Here is a 13607-nt window from a genome sequence, read left to right as displayed (position 1 = left end):
ATGTATGTCGAGTAAAACAAGTTCTAAGGGGCAATGGGGAGACCAGGAATGGGTTATTAAGCCCGGCATTGTGGCTATTAACTGGGTTATTAAACTGTAGCCCTGTGGCTTCGTGCTTGACTTCAGCAGGGAGTGAAATGGTGGCCGTGGAAGTGTTAGATGTGTAAGAGCCTGGGAATTTTAAAGGGATTTGTGAGGTTCTCAAGTTGGGAGGTGAGGTGGTCCACAGAGACGAGAGCTCTGTACCAGGGACAGCTGAGATGAAGTCTGAGGAACGCGTTTCCAGTGGAGAAGGTTGAAGAGACCAAGATAACGGGCGTGTTCTCGGTGTGAAGCAGCCTAGAGACTAGAGGGCTGATCAAGTGTTGGTCTGGTCGGACCCAAAGGGCAGGACCACAGTCTGAAGACACCGTCAGGCCATGGAGGGTATGCCGAGAGCTTCTCATGCACAAGAGACGCAGGGAGAGTGAGAAGACGGGAAGATGGTGACTGTCTAGTGTAGGGAAGCTTGCAGGCAATAGGGCCCGAAATATCGGGGTGTCGGTAAAGTCATGACACAATTTTGCAACGAAAAGCATGGAAAAAATACATCATGACTTTTCCGACAACCCAATATTATGGTTACATGAAGTCCAAGATCAAGGAGCCAGCATGCTCAGTGTCTGGTGAGAACCCGTTTCCTGGCTGTAGACAGCTGCCTTCCCATCGTGTCCTCACATGCTGACTCTTCTCATACAAGCTCTACTGCCGTTTTTTTAAAAAATAGTGGCCACTCATATTGGTCACAATTATATATAGTCGCACCTTATATTCTGAAACCTATAGCTCATAGCACAGGTGAACATGTGTTTCCAGGTGGGCAGGACGGACAGGACGGCCCTGACACCTGGCTCCTACGTGGGAGTGAGAACCACGTCCCGCCGTGGGGGTTGGAGCTGAGTGGGACATGGCAAGTGAGGACGGTCAGAAGCACGGTGTGATTTCATTTGTCTGGGAAAATGACAGGGCACGGCAGGGCTGGGACAGGTGCAGAGAGCGGCATCAGTCTGGTAGGACCTGGCTGTGGGGCCCTGGGAGGGAGCTGTGGGGTAGGGGGGAGGACAGCAGATGCCACATCCACGCAGCTCTCCCTCCTCAGGGTCAGGAATCAGGTAAGAAAACTACCCCTTGTCATGCACAGTGTTAGGTTAGCTAAGACGCTCAGCAGATGCACCCTGGACAAGACATCTGTCCGGGAGATAAGGGGGAGCTTGAGACCAGAGAATTCGGGGTCCTCAGCCCACCATGAGAACAAGGTCACAAGCCCCACCCTCATGGGCCTGACTCTCCTTTTGTCTTATAATAACTTTATATGGAGATGGACTTCAATTTTTTTCCATTGCTTTTTTTTTTTTAATTGGGGAATTGGGGGAGGGGAACAGTGTTTGGGGAATTGGGGAAGGGGACCAGCCAAGTTGTTGTTCTTCAGTCTTCGTTGTGGAGGGCGCCAGTCGTCATCTGGCTGTCCGTCGGCAGCTCGTGGCCTCTAAGCTCAAGGTGCTGTGTTCAATCTTAGTTGCGGGTGGGCGTAGCCACCATCCCATGCGGGAGTTGAACCAGCAGCCTTGTTGTTAAGAGCACACGCTCTATCCACTGAGCCATCCAGGTGGCAGCTCAGCTCAAGGTGCCGAGTTCAGTCCTAGTTGCGAGCGGGAGTAGCCCACCATCGAACAGGCAGTCTTGTTGTTAGGAGCACGTGCTCTCACCAGCTGAGCCATCCTGCCACCTGTTGGCAGCTCAGCGGCAGCTCAGCTCAGGGGGCAGTGTCACTGGCCCATGTGGGAATCGAACCGGCGGCCCTGTGGCTCAGAGCTCACACTCTTAAGCTAACTCTTAACCAACTGAGCCACTCGGCCGGCCCTCCATTGCTTATTTTATATAAAATTATTGGGTTGTCAGAAAATTCATGACGCATTTTTGCAACGAAAAACATAGAAAAAAATACTTCATGACTTTTCCGACAACCCAATAGCTTACCTGAAGTTTTAAAGGGGATGTATGGTTTGGGGAGGCTTTTCTAATCTCATCACTCTAAAGCTCCCTGTTCATCATTCTAGTCTGACAAGTGGTCAAGGATGGAGGTGGCTTCTACTCAGAGAGCACCGAGCTTGATGTCCACCCCCACTCTTATCTGACCCTCTTCTGTTTGTTTGTATCTCTTATCCACGCCCCGTATGACACTCTTCTTAGGCGTTCTCCCCTGGGGGACTCTGTTCTAGAAGCTGGCTAGTTTTGAGTCATAGGAACCAGACAGCTCCAGGTCCCGCAGATGTCACCACAAAATGTGTAAACCCCTCCTGACTTTAGCTGCTGAGCTGTCTAAACTTGTGGGTAAGTACATCTTGGTCATTTGCAGTTCTCAGATCCACAAGGCACCCTGCTTCCTCCGACACAGATGCCGGCACCATAGATTTCCATGGTTCTCAGTGGTTGGTCCCCATCTGCTCGTATTGGGGGTTTATGAGGAGACTCTGTCCCCTAGTTGTGTGGCTGGATCTCCCAGGTAAAAGGTCCAGTTGGGAACTCGTCATTGGCCTCCACCGTGAGCAGGTTGGACAGTCAACAGTCGTGGTGGCCAGCTTGGTTTGGTGAAGGGAACTACACTGTCGCTGGGCCCAGGCGTAGCCTTCATCTCTGCCACGTGACCACATGAGACCCTTGAGCCAGTACCCAGGTGGTTAGGGAAATTGACTGACTGACGTCATCTGATCTAGCTGGCTATTATGACTCTACTCTGCCACAAACGCCCTTGATGGGCAGTCACATGGGATGCCAAGGGTGCGACCTTGCTCTTTCCAGTCCTCGGTCCTGGGGCCAAATCACTGCCCACAGTAGACATCTGATTATCCAGGCAAAGCAAGCAACAGATATAATGCTTGAAGATTGGCTCACTAGAGGGAAGTATTTGCACAGGAGGAAATGGGGGGCAGTGTTCAGGGGAACAGCGTGTGTGATCCCTGGAGGTCGGGAAGCACCCAGTGTGGTTGGAGGAGGGTGACAGCTCTGCTGCTGTGTGCTCCAGCTCTACTTCTCCTCATGCACGTTTTCTTTCTTTTATTCATCCCATCTGTTTTTCTCTTTCTCTCTTCCCATTTCCCAGGCCAAGAGCCAGCGAAACAGAGGACACTTCTGTGTTTCCAGTACACGCAGGGAGGGCTGCAGAGCCCCACCGCTCTGGGTCCTCACTCAGCCGATGCCCAGCAGGGTGCCCAGGGAGAGGAAGGTGAGGAGAGAGGAAGGCTGGGCCCAGACTCAGAGGCCTGGGGTGCCCAGCTACGGGGTTTGGGGGCCGCTGGAGGATGCTAACAAGGAGAGGATCATATCAACCTGAGAGAAGAGGGACAGATGGGGCTGGCAGAGAGGTGACATGGGGTGTTGAGCCAGGGTGGAGGGTGAGGACAGGGGAGGCCCAGCAGCCCATGGGGGGTGTGGTGGGGGCAGTCTCAGGGAGCAGGGGCTCCCTCATTGTCTGAAATGAGGCCAGGTGCTGATGATGTTGTGCAAAGCCTTCCCAGGAGACAGGGTATTGCTAACGTCACTGTGCCCCACCAGAAGGTAGTTGGGGCTCAGGTACCCCTTGTCCACCGCACACTGGATCAGGGTCTGGGCCGCCTCCAGTGCCATGGCGTTGGGGGGCTTTTCTGCAAAAGACAGATGGCCCACCAGTTATAGGATTCCAGGGCGCCCTGCCCAGGGAAGGACCCACTCCTGGATACCCCCCGAGCCCACACCCACCCCCAAGCTAGTATCTCCACTGTTGGCAGCCACCCTACACAGACAGACAGAAAAGCAAGTCAAGACTTGAGACCCCTGAGCTCCAAAGTTCTTCCTGAACCCAAACAGCAGAGCCTGGGATAAAATATCCAGTGACCCCGGGGTGTACGAAGCCTTTCTCCACTGCAAAAGTTTAATCTGGCACTTCGGTGCTGGGGGGCATCATAGCCCCCTAGGGGACATTTGGAAACATCTAGGGACGTTTTGGGTTGTCACAACTAGGGGAAGGATGTTACAGGCATCTAGCGGTAGAGGCCCGGATGCTGCCAAATACCCTGCGACGCACAGGACAGTCCCCACAACAAACAATGATCTGATCCGAATGTCAACAGTGCTGAGGCTGACACCTCGCTTTAGATACAGGTGAGCTTCCAGCACTTGCGCAGCCCCATCTCCAGGCACATTCCAGAGTCACCCCCTGCCCCACCCAATGCCCATTTCATTATCAGCCTGAACCAGCCCCAGCCACCTGGCCTCCTCTTCCCAGAAGTTCTGCAGTAGGCCCCTGAGTCTAAACAAACTCTGGCCAAGAGCTCTAAGCATGACAGTGTGCACTCCATGTGCAGTCAGGGGCTCGCCCGTCCGTGGCTGTGACAAATGAGGCGAATGTCCCCACACTGTGGTCGTGGCAGTAACTTAGAAAAAAATAGGCACGAAGACTTTTTCTCCTCATCTTACGCGTGCCTTGCCTATTCGAGGAGAGACATTTGATTGGGTGTGAAGGAGGTAGATTTAGGGTAACTTTCTGTGTGGGGGTCACACTTCTGGTCACACTCAACTTAGTCAAACATCCAGTTTGAAGCTGGGTCAATCCAGCAAATGCAGCCACTGAAATGGCGCCTGAGTCTGAGGCTGTTCTCTTTCATATCGGACACTCTCCCTCAAACACCCAGCGACGACCGCAATGTCCACGACTGCTCAAAGCGTCCACCTACCTGAAAAGGTGCCCATGAAGGCCAGTCCCAGGGCGATGTCATCATAGCCAGGAGTGTGGGAGCCTTGAACATTCCAACCCACGCCTTCATAAATGGCGCCGTCCTGGCCCATGAGGAAGCTGCAGGACCGCGAGGAGACATGGAAATCAGCATGAAAGAGAGTCACTCTGGGATGGTTTCTTGCTTTCATTCATTCATGCCTTAACTCATCAGACACTGATTAACGATTACATTACAAGCGCATCACTGCTGCCCCAAGTCGCTGTCTATGAAGAAAAGAGCGACAGCTGTCTATCCCTACAACCTGGCCTTCTTCCACACCTTGTCAATCAAACCCCAAGGGGACCTGTGACCTCCTGAGGACTCAATACAAAGTATACTTCTCCGACCTTGCCTTCCCAGATCTCTGTGCTTGACCCTAAGCACCCTCCCGCCTTCTCAACCATCCCCTCCCCATCGCCTCCATCGCACCACACCCCCCTGGCCGTCTTCTCCGGCTGCTCCTGGTGGGCACTCAGTAAGCGTTAGTTCCCTTTCCCCTTCCTTTCACAGGTTCGGTGTCTGCACACGTGTCCTCAGATCCACTTACTTATACCCAATGTCACATGTGTAGAGTCTATCCATGAACCGAGACTGCATAGTTTGGACCAGCGGACAACACTCATCAGGCGTGTTGCAGGTTCTCTCGGCGGTGTGAATGATGATGACATACTTAGCCGGGACGGTCATAGTGGAGCAGTGGGTTTCCCTGGCCTCCCAAGCAGACCGAGGGACAATGGCGGGGCAAGCTGTATGGGGAGAAAAACATGCACATGAGGATTCGACATGCCACCCCCCACCACCACCACCATGTCCCCTACCTCACCAGTGAGGGCTGATGTAATTCTCAGGATCTCCCAGCATCCACCCACCCTGCAGGCATCCTGACCAGATCCTGGCTGCGGAACCCAGGACAGCCCAGCAGGGGCCCCCCAGGGAATGGGATGTGTCTGCACAGAGGGATAGGACTCAAGAGGCATGAAACAAAGAACCACGGGTTCTAACCCAAAGATACAGAACCCAAAGGACAGTGGGATGTTGACTCTGAGGGGTTGTGGATGCTTTATTCCAAGGACAAAGTGTCCTTATTTATCTTCATGATTGCCGTGTGTGTGTGTGTGTGTGTGTGTGTGTGTGTGTGTGTGTGTAATAGAGCCCTTTTACCCAAGAGCAACGATCAAATTTACTTACAGCTTTAATATTGGGTTGTCAGAAAAAGTCATGACGTATTTTTTCCATGTTTTTTGTTGCAGAAATGCGTCATGACTTTTCCGACAACCCAGTATAATAGCGCTAATATCCCTTAAAACTTGATTAAGTCCAAGAAAAGGCTGAAAGTGCTTATTAACTATACTGGTTCTGATGTTGCTGCTTATTAAACCCCTTTTATCTTCCTTTTATCACCTGAATTAGTTTCAACTCCTCCTGTGAAGTCAGTGTAAGTGGAGACGTAAGCTCTTTAGACTATGGCTGTTGTCCTACCTTTTGTTCAGAAAGATGTGTGTCTGTGCTTCTGTGTTTGTGTCAGATGCCTGCCCTCTCCCTGGTTTTCCCTCCCCAGCACTTTTCACCAGAAAACGTAAGAAATATTTTGCTTGTTTATTTGCGTAGTGGTTTTCTCACCCCTCTAGACTGAAGTCTCATGGGGGCGCTGCTGTGGCATGTTTTGTTCACTGGCATAGCCTCGGTGACAAGCAGGTGCCCAGTAAATAATTGCTGAATGACCAAAGGAATAAAAAAGGTACAGCTATCACAGTGGGCATAATGCCACAGCTCTAATATTCTAGGAACCTGAGGGACAAAGAGGTGACCTGGAGGGTCCCTCTCAAGGTTTGCCAGCCCTAAAGTTTCAGGGAGTTGGTGACCAGTTGCCTATTAGCAGGAACCCAGTGACAGCCTGACTGAAAAGGTCACTCCAGGTGGCATTTGGAAGTGACTGGGGAAGGAGTCTGGAGGGACACCCAGTGAGGTTGAAGGTCTTACCTTTCTTGGGACTAGCCGTCTGCCGAGGGGCCAGGCAGTTCTCGCCTTTCACAAGAAATGGCTGAACGTACAAGGGTGACAGGTGGCCTTTCTGGACAGCATAGGAGATCAGGCCCTCCATGGCACAGAGGGCAGCAGGGCTGGGACTGTGGCCTACAAGAGAGTGACCAGTGGGAAACCTCAGTCTGGCCTGAGTCAGGGGACTGTGGGGAAGGACAACATATCCTGCCAAACCCTACGCAGCTGTTGGAGGGGGACAGAGGGGGATGGGCTCCTCCCCCATGTCCAAAGCCTGAAAGCCAAAGATCTACCTGGACAGAGCTCTCAGTGGTCCAGAATGAAGACCTTTCCCAAAGACACACCAAAACTCATTCATCCTCTCCCGGTGTCCACCAAAGAGCTGCAGGCAACGCCACGCTCAGGGTTTCCCACCGGAAGAGGCCCTTCTGCACGTGTGCCACCCCTTGACCTTCATTAATGGCTTTAATCCTCACCACACACCTCAGAGGTGGACGCTGTTATTAACCCCATTGTTTAGAAAGAGGAACTTGAGTCTCCACGAAGGGAGGAGGTCCCACCACTAACAAGGTGACACCCAGGTGGCAGTAAGTGGTCACAGAAATAAACCACGCTGAGGCCTCTGGGAACCACCCTGGGGCTGGAAAAGGAACATGAGGGCTCATGTTCTGATTCCTCTCCTTACAGCCGTGTCACCTTGGGTCATTTACCTCTCTGAAACTCAGGCTGCACTTTGTATAATAGTGACCCTGAAGCTTCCTGGACGATCTCTAAGGGTATTGGGAGGGGACAATGAGAAACGAGATATCCAAGAACTGTGTTCCCAGTCAAGGGGACATGGATTCCATGATGGTCCTGCAGCCTGTTAGGAGGTTGGAGGGGTGGCAGTAATACTAGGAGAAAGTGGATGGGATTCAGGGATCAGAGGCCTCAAAGTGGTTTTCTAAAATTGCATAGAAAATCTTTTAATAAGAGAGCTGGAAGGAGGAGGCGCCTGGCAGGGAACGGAAAAGCATGGATTGATGCTATGGACGTGTCAGGGCTGGACGGGAAGATGTGACAGCCGTTGACACAGAAGGGGAAGCTGAGGCCCAGATGATTCCAAGACAAGAGCAGGAGGAGAACAAGGCTGTAGAGAGAAGGGGGGACAGCGCCCCCACTGTGAGGAAGCCAGAGAAGGGAGTCAGGGCGCGAGGAAGGCCGTCGGCGCGCCCCGTCATGAAAGTCAAGGGTGGGGCGAATCCCAGGAGACAGAGGGTCACAGGGAAGCATGAGAGGGGAGGAGGCAGCAGGTAGCTCTTCGGAGAAGGGCGGCGGGGATGACCATCACCTTCCTTGGTGCCGAAGAAGGCGAGGCCCAGGGAGATGTTGTTGTAACCCGGGGTGTGCATGCCTTGCACGTCCCAGCCGACGCCTTCGTACACCCTGCCGTCGTCCCCAACCAGGTAGCTGTGGAGCAGGGAAATACGGGCTCAGGGGCTGGCAGTGGCACCTGCCTGCGAGAGGAACCACTTCCTTCCCTCCTGAGGGATGATGGCTCGAACCACAGTCACTGAAGGGAATTTGTGTGGACTCGTCCCAGACGGCGGCTAAGCTAAGTCATGCATATGTGTCCTTAGAATTCCGAACGCTCCCTTCTTTGGACGCCCGGGTTTTCTCATATTCAGAAGGAGAAGAGGTCCGGAACTAACACACACCCAAGCGCACAAGGTAAGATTCTTTCTGCCTCCACGGATTCCTTGAACACGGCTCCCTTCCTTCCTCCACGTTGCATGCTTCTGGGTTGTCTGTGGGATGTCTCCCTCCCAGGGCACCTGTCTTACAAAGACTCCCCCAGACGCGGCACCTCCAACAAGAACATGGATGCAGGCAGCGCATTTGGGAGGAGATCCCAGAAGCCACAGGGAGGAAGCAAGAAGAATGGGACAGAAGGAAGGAACCCGGCAAAGTGTGGGAATTGGGCTGGCTTCACCATGGCCACCCGGGGCTCTGTCCCCTGCACCATCACTACCAGCCCCACACGTGACCTTCCAAGGAACATGTACTTGCACCTTAGAATTGTCCCTCAGAGGGGCTGGGGGCTGAGGAAGTTGTGCACAACTCCTGATGTCCAGGGGACAATACTTCCCTTCACCGTGCAGGACTTGGGTGAAAGCACGGAGCAGGAATCAGAGAGATGTGGGCACTTGAGGCAGGAAACCATCGCCATGCACAGAAATTAGCGAAAGTCACAAGCGGGCTGAGGACACGTGGTCCTGGTCACCAATAGGGTCTAGTAGAGTGACCATCAGGGTGAGAGATGGACGATCACCTCACCAAGGTGGAAGCCCATACATGTGGTATATTGGGCACGCAGGGGACAAAGAGACAGTTCTAAACCACTGTGGGCTCCACAGTTGTCACACAGCTGTGTGACTTTGAGGAAATCAACCTCTCTACCTTGGTCCCCTTGCCCATAGCATGGAGATGGTAACGCTTGCCCTACCGACCTCCCATGCTGTTGGGGAGCAAACACACTCGGGTCGTGGAAGTCACCCCTAAGCTGCAGTGTGCTGTGTCAATCGGGCTCCGATGGGGTTAGTACTTAACCTTCCTTTCAGGAGACCTCAGCGTCAAGGATCTCACAGAAAATCCCAAAGGACCTGGAGTTTTCACAGGGTTTTTAAAATATTTTGTTCATGATAAACCTGATGTAACCTCAACCCAGAAAGTCAGAAAATCGAATGAGAAGGGACCGGGGGGCAGAGGGCCCTAAGGAGCAGCTCCGACCTCACACCTCCCCGTGTCCCCAGCCCAGCCACGTACTTGTAGGCCACGTCACACCAGTTGTTGCTGTGCACGTGCTGAGTCTGCAGCTCCCGCAGCCTCTGACCACAGACAGTCTGGTTGTGACACTCCAGTCCAGGGACGTGGTGCATGATGAGGAAACCCACCGGCGTGGTCAGCCGGGGGCTGCAGCCCACAGCTTCTGCCCCCCACTCCTTGCGAGAGACCACAGTGGCGACATCTGTGGGGAGAACCGCAGGAGGGGGATGTCACTCAGCACACCTTGCCTATTGTCGTCACATCAGCCCCAGGAGGTGGCCTGTGCCATTCTGGGCTGTGTCTGTCCCGTGCTGGTGAGGAGCCTAGGAGGAGGCCTTCAGCAGCAGTCATACCCCCTTCTCCCCTCCACACTCCCATTTCACCTCCACTCACCCCCACACAGAGTCTGCACCTGCACAGAGAAGCCTGGATGCTTTGCTCACTCCCAGCTGTCCCCACCCTGCAGCTCCCCCGTCCCTGCTCCAGGACCTCTGCTTAGGAGCTTCTCACCCCCGCTCTGGGGAACACCCTGAGCGCCTTGCCCTGAGCCCCCCTCCGATCTCACGTCAGCACTGATGCCCACCGACCGTGTGCGCAATCCTGACAGCCTTCTCTGTGACTCTGACTGAGTCCCTGTCCTGCCTAGGTGCTCCCTGAGGGGCTCCATCTCCTCCTCAGCCTGGGGGCTCCCTCCAGGCAGAACCTGGGTAGGGAGGGTGTGGAGGGGGGTGGGTCTCCATCCTCAGGCTAGGGGCCCCTGAGTGCAGTGACAGCCTCTCCCCTTGCTTGTTTCTGTCCCCTCCAGGCACCACCCAACCCCAAGGGCTATGGTAATCTGTGCAGGTGGTTTGCCGGTGGCCCTCTCTGCCCCACCTGCCCCCATCCCAGTCACAAGTGGTTGTTTCAGTCTCAGAGACACCTGGTCACGTGACAAACCCCAGCGGTCCACAAGCTTCCTGTCCATACAGACCCAGTCTGCCTTTTCCTGTGAGCTGGGAGATGTTGGTAAACAGGTCCTGGAGCCTCTCCAACATGTCTTTGGTTTGTGCTTTATCCCAGGAGACATCACCTGCAAGGGGACAGTCCATTTTGCCTGGGTCCTCAGAGAGCCCGGTGCCAACCATCTCAGCACGTAGCCTCGGGCCAGGAATGGCCGCCCCCTCCTCGACCCCTCTGCCTCCCCAGGTCCCCTAGCCCCTCCAGGAAGCCCTCTGTGCCGCCCAGAGGACCCCTCCAACCGCAGCACCTGGTGTGCTTTCTCCAACCAACTTCCCGTCACCCTACAGGGGGTTAGTTCCACAGCTAGGGACAGGGAATGGGAATGTCACCCTTTTCCCAGGAACTTTCATTGACAAGCACAAAGCCTGTCATAGGTCATAGGTTAGACGCCGGTCAACATAATAACACCACCAACAGAATCACTGCTCCTGTTCCCCAAAGGCGGAGTCCTTCCTGCACACCATCTCCTTTCATCCTCACGATAAGTCCAGGAGACCGTGGCCTTGTCTCAATTTTCAGGTGGGAAAATTAAGGTTTAAAGAGCTAAATAACTCGTTTAAAATCACTGCCGGGGCAGGGCAAAAATTTGACCCCAGGTCTACAGACTCCAAGCTCTGGGCTCTAAATGCAAAGCTACCCTTCCTCCCTACACGAGAGTCAGCATTTAAAGAAGAGACTTCAGGATGACCCCGCTCCGTTACTCTCTGATCCAATGAAGGAAAACTCACCCCGGGCCCCGAGACCCACAGTGGACAAGACCAGAAGCCACGGCAGCAGCATCACGTGGTCCTGGACAGCGACGGGGAGAGCGTGGACCGTGGCCTGGGAGAGGGGCAGACGGTTAATCCAACCCTGTTCACTCCTCAGGCACCAGCCCCACTGCATGGTGCCCTGTCTGCCTCCCGCCAAACGTGGGCCTCCTGAGGGCCAGCACCTAGCCAGGCTTCTCAGGGTCCCCCGCACAGGTCAGCTGCTCATCGGATGGGTAAACACCCTCATCCTCTTATTCATTTCATTGAGGGACTACTCTGTGCAGGACACTAGAACGTGCAATCGTATTTCATCCTCACGCTAACCCCACAGGGTCAGCTTGCAGACCCCCATTCTCATAGAAGAGGGGCCGTAAAATCCAGGAACACTAGATCCAACATGAAACACACACATGAATGGGTCCAGTGCAGAGACCTCTTCCCAGTTGGGAGCGGTGTGGGGAGAGAGGGGTGTAGGAGTGGGCGGTCCCCAGTTCTAGGGCAGAGGAAATCTCCTCATCTTAACACTCCCCCTGGTGGAGTCCAGATCCTTCGATGGGAGAGGGTTTCCCAGGAAGAAACACGCACACTCACACTCAGAAATACCTTGGGTCCCGTGCAGCTCAGCGTGCCGGCAGCTCCCCACTTTCACACTTGGTCCCTGGCCCCGCTGCCTCCTGGGCCTTCACTCTCCCTGCGCTGGAGGCCACTCCCTCCCAGGAATGCAGCCTCAGGCTCTGGCTTCCAGGAGAGAAGAGGGAAGTTGGGCTCCTAACAAAAGGTGGAGAGGACAAGGAGGGCCGAGCTCCCAGGCTCCGTCCACAGCACCGAGAGGAGCTCCGGTGAGACTGGACTCAGGCTGAGAGCTGGGACCCGCCCTCTGATTAAGCCCAGGTGCCTCCTCCCTGGGAAAGGGCGCGATTGCCCAAGCTCCCAGAGCTGCTGCCTCATCCCAGCTCTCAGGAAGCCCAGCCAACGTGGGGGTGCCCCTGGGACCTGGGAGCCTGTCCCACAACTGGGGACTTCCTGCCCTGGAGACAGATCTGCTCCGGGACATGGAGGCTGTGGGTGGAGGTCCCTCAGCAACACCCCACCCCCTTCCACTGGGTCACCAGCAGGGGCAGGGTGGGGACAGAGAAATAGAAACGTACATGCCAGGAGACAGCTGTTATTCTGCCCCTGCAGTCTGTATGTCCATCATCCCTCATCCTGCCACACCCCCACCCTCAGCATCAACTGTCACCCACCCAGGAAACCTCCCACAAGCCAGCAATCTCCAGCCCCTCACCCACTTGCAGCTCAAGGCCACGTTACAGTCATCACCTAACCTGTCCCACGCTCTGTAGTTTGGTCTCCTGAAGGCCCTTGAATCTTCACAGAGGAAACTCCACATGACGTTCTCATGAATGCAATAGGACATGTGTCTCCTCGGGGACCAGCCAGGGCTGTGCCCTCCCCTGAGACTGTGGAAGGGACCCTTCTGAGGGAACGCCCCGTTCCAGACAGGCTGCCCTAGCCAAGCCGCGGTCTCCCCCTCAGGCCTGGAGTCCCCAGAACAGCCCCTGGGAAGAGCTCCTTTGAAGGCACCCTGGTTCCCCATACTGTTCTCCCCCCGTGGATGCAGCAGGCCCAGGGCTGGGGAGAAGGGCCTGGGAGGGAGCACCTGTGGAGGAGCACTGAGGACGCGTGTGCAAGGGGGCAGGCCTGGAGACAGAGGTGAAAGAGATGAAGGGGACCAAGGCTGTGGGGACCCCGGAGGTTGCAGCCATTGGGGACTGGCTGTTTCTCCATGCCTGTGCCTCCGCTGGATGCCAGTCCAACTGGCAGGAAACCGCCTACAATGAGAAGGCCTGTGGGCCGCCTCTGCCTCCGCCTTTGGGGCATCAAGTTAGGGAGTTGAGGAGGCTTGGAGGACCGGAAGCCCTTCCAGGAGAGACTTGGTGGGGGCTGCCTAAAACAAGAGGGGAAGCAGGTAGAGACCAACCAATTCATGGGGATTAATGGGCCGAGGGGCTCCCAGAGGCAGACGTCTGTTCCGAGCGAGAGCGTCAGGAGGAGGGAAAAGTGCACTTAGGACTCAAAGCCTAACAGGCCCTGCTAAGTTCCGAGTGACCTGGCACTGGTCACCCTTGCCAGCCGCCTCTCACCTCTCTCGGCCAAGTGCACCCCTCCTGAGTGCCCTTGCCTCGCTCCTCACCTGGGCCTGAGGCTCCGTTTCAGCCTGGCTTCTTCCAGAGGCTTCCGTGAGTAGCGGTGACTAGTCAAG

At 54.9% G+C, this 13607-nt stretch overlaps 1 protein-coding gene across 1 annotated transcript; it reads right to left on the bottom strand.

Moving 5' to 3' along the window:
- Nucleotides 1–1948: 1948 nt before the first annotated feature.
- On the bottom strand, nucleotides 1949–11397 carry PGLYRP4 (peptidoglycan recognition protein 4). Its single transcript, XM_019627296.1, has 8 exons — nucleotides 11321–11397; nucleotides 10564–10662; nucleotides 9594–9795; nucleotides 8119–8237; nucleotides 6771–6923; nucleotides 5338–5536; nucleotides 4749–4867; nucleotides 1949–3680 (listed from the first exon to the last, which is right to left on the bottom strand). Exons 1-8 carry the CDS (start codon nucleotides 11370–11372, stop codon nucleotides 3502–3504), a joined length of 1122 nt encoding a protein of 373 aa, XP_019482841.1. The 5' UTR covers nucleotides 11373–11397; the 3' UTR covers nucleotides 1949–3501.
- Between the last annotated feature and the right edge of the window lie 2210 nt (nucleotides 11398–13607).

The sequence above is a fragment of the Hipposideros armiger genome, unplaced genomic scaffold (genome assembly GCF_001890085.2).
Source record: "Hipposideros armiger isolate ML-2016 unplaced genomic scaffold, ASM189008v1 scaffold_729, whole genome shotgun sequence".
Lineage (NCBI taxonomy): Eukaryota > Metazoa > Chordata > Mammalia > Chiroptera > Hipposideridae > Hipposideros > Hipposideros armiger.
The sequence above is the reverse complement of the archived record's forward strand: the minus strand, read 5'-3'. Positions and strand labels throughout refer to the sequence as shown.

Bases quoted from the DNA above. Each gene is read 5' to 3' on its own strand.
- PGLYRP4 (XM_019627296.1), bottom strand. From the start codon at position 11,372: ATGCTGCTGCCGTGGCTTCTGGTCTTGTCCACTGTGGGTCTCGGGGCC. The intron at 10,663-11,320 runs GTGAGTTTTCCT...GTCCCCTTGCAG, and splicing joins TGTGGGTCTCGGGGCCCGGG to GTGATGTCTCCTGGGATAAA. The intron at 9,796-10,563 runs GTCTGTATGGAC...TTCTCCCCACAG, and splicing joins CACAGGAAAAGGCAGACTGG to ATGTCGCCACTGTGGTCTCT.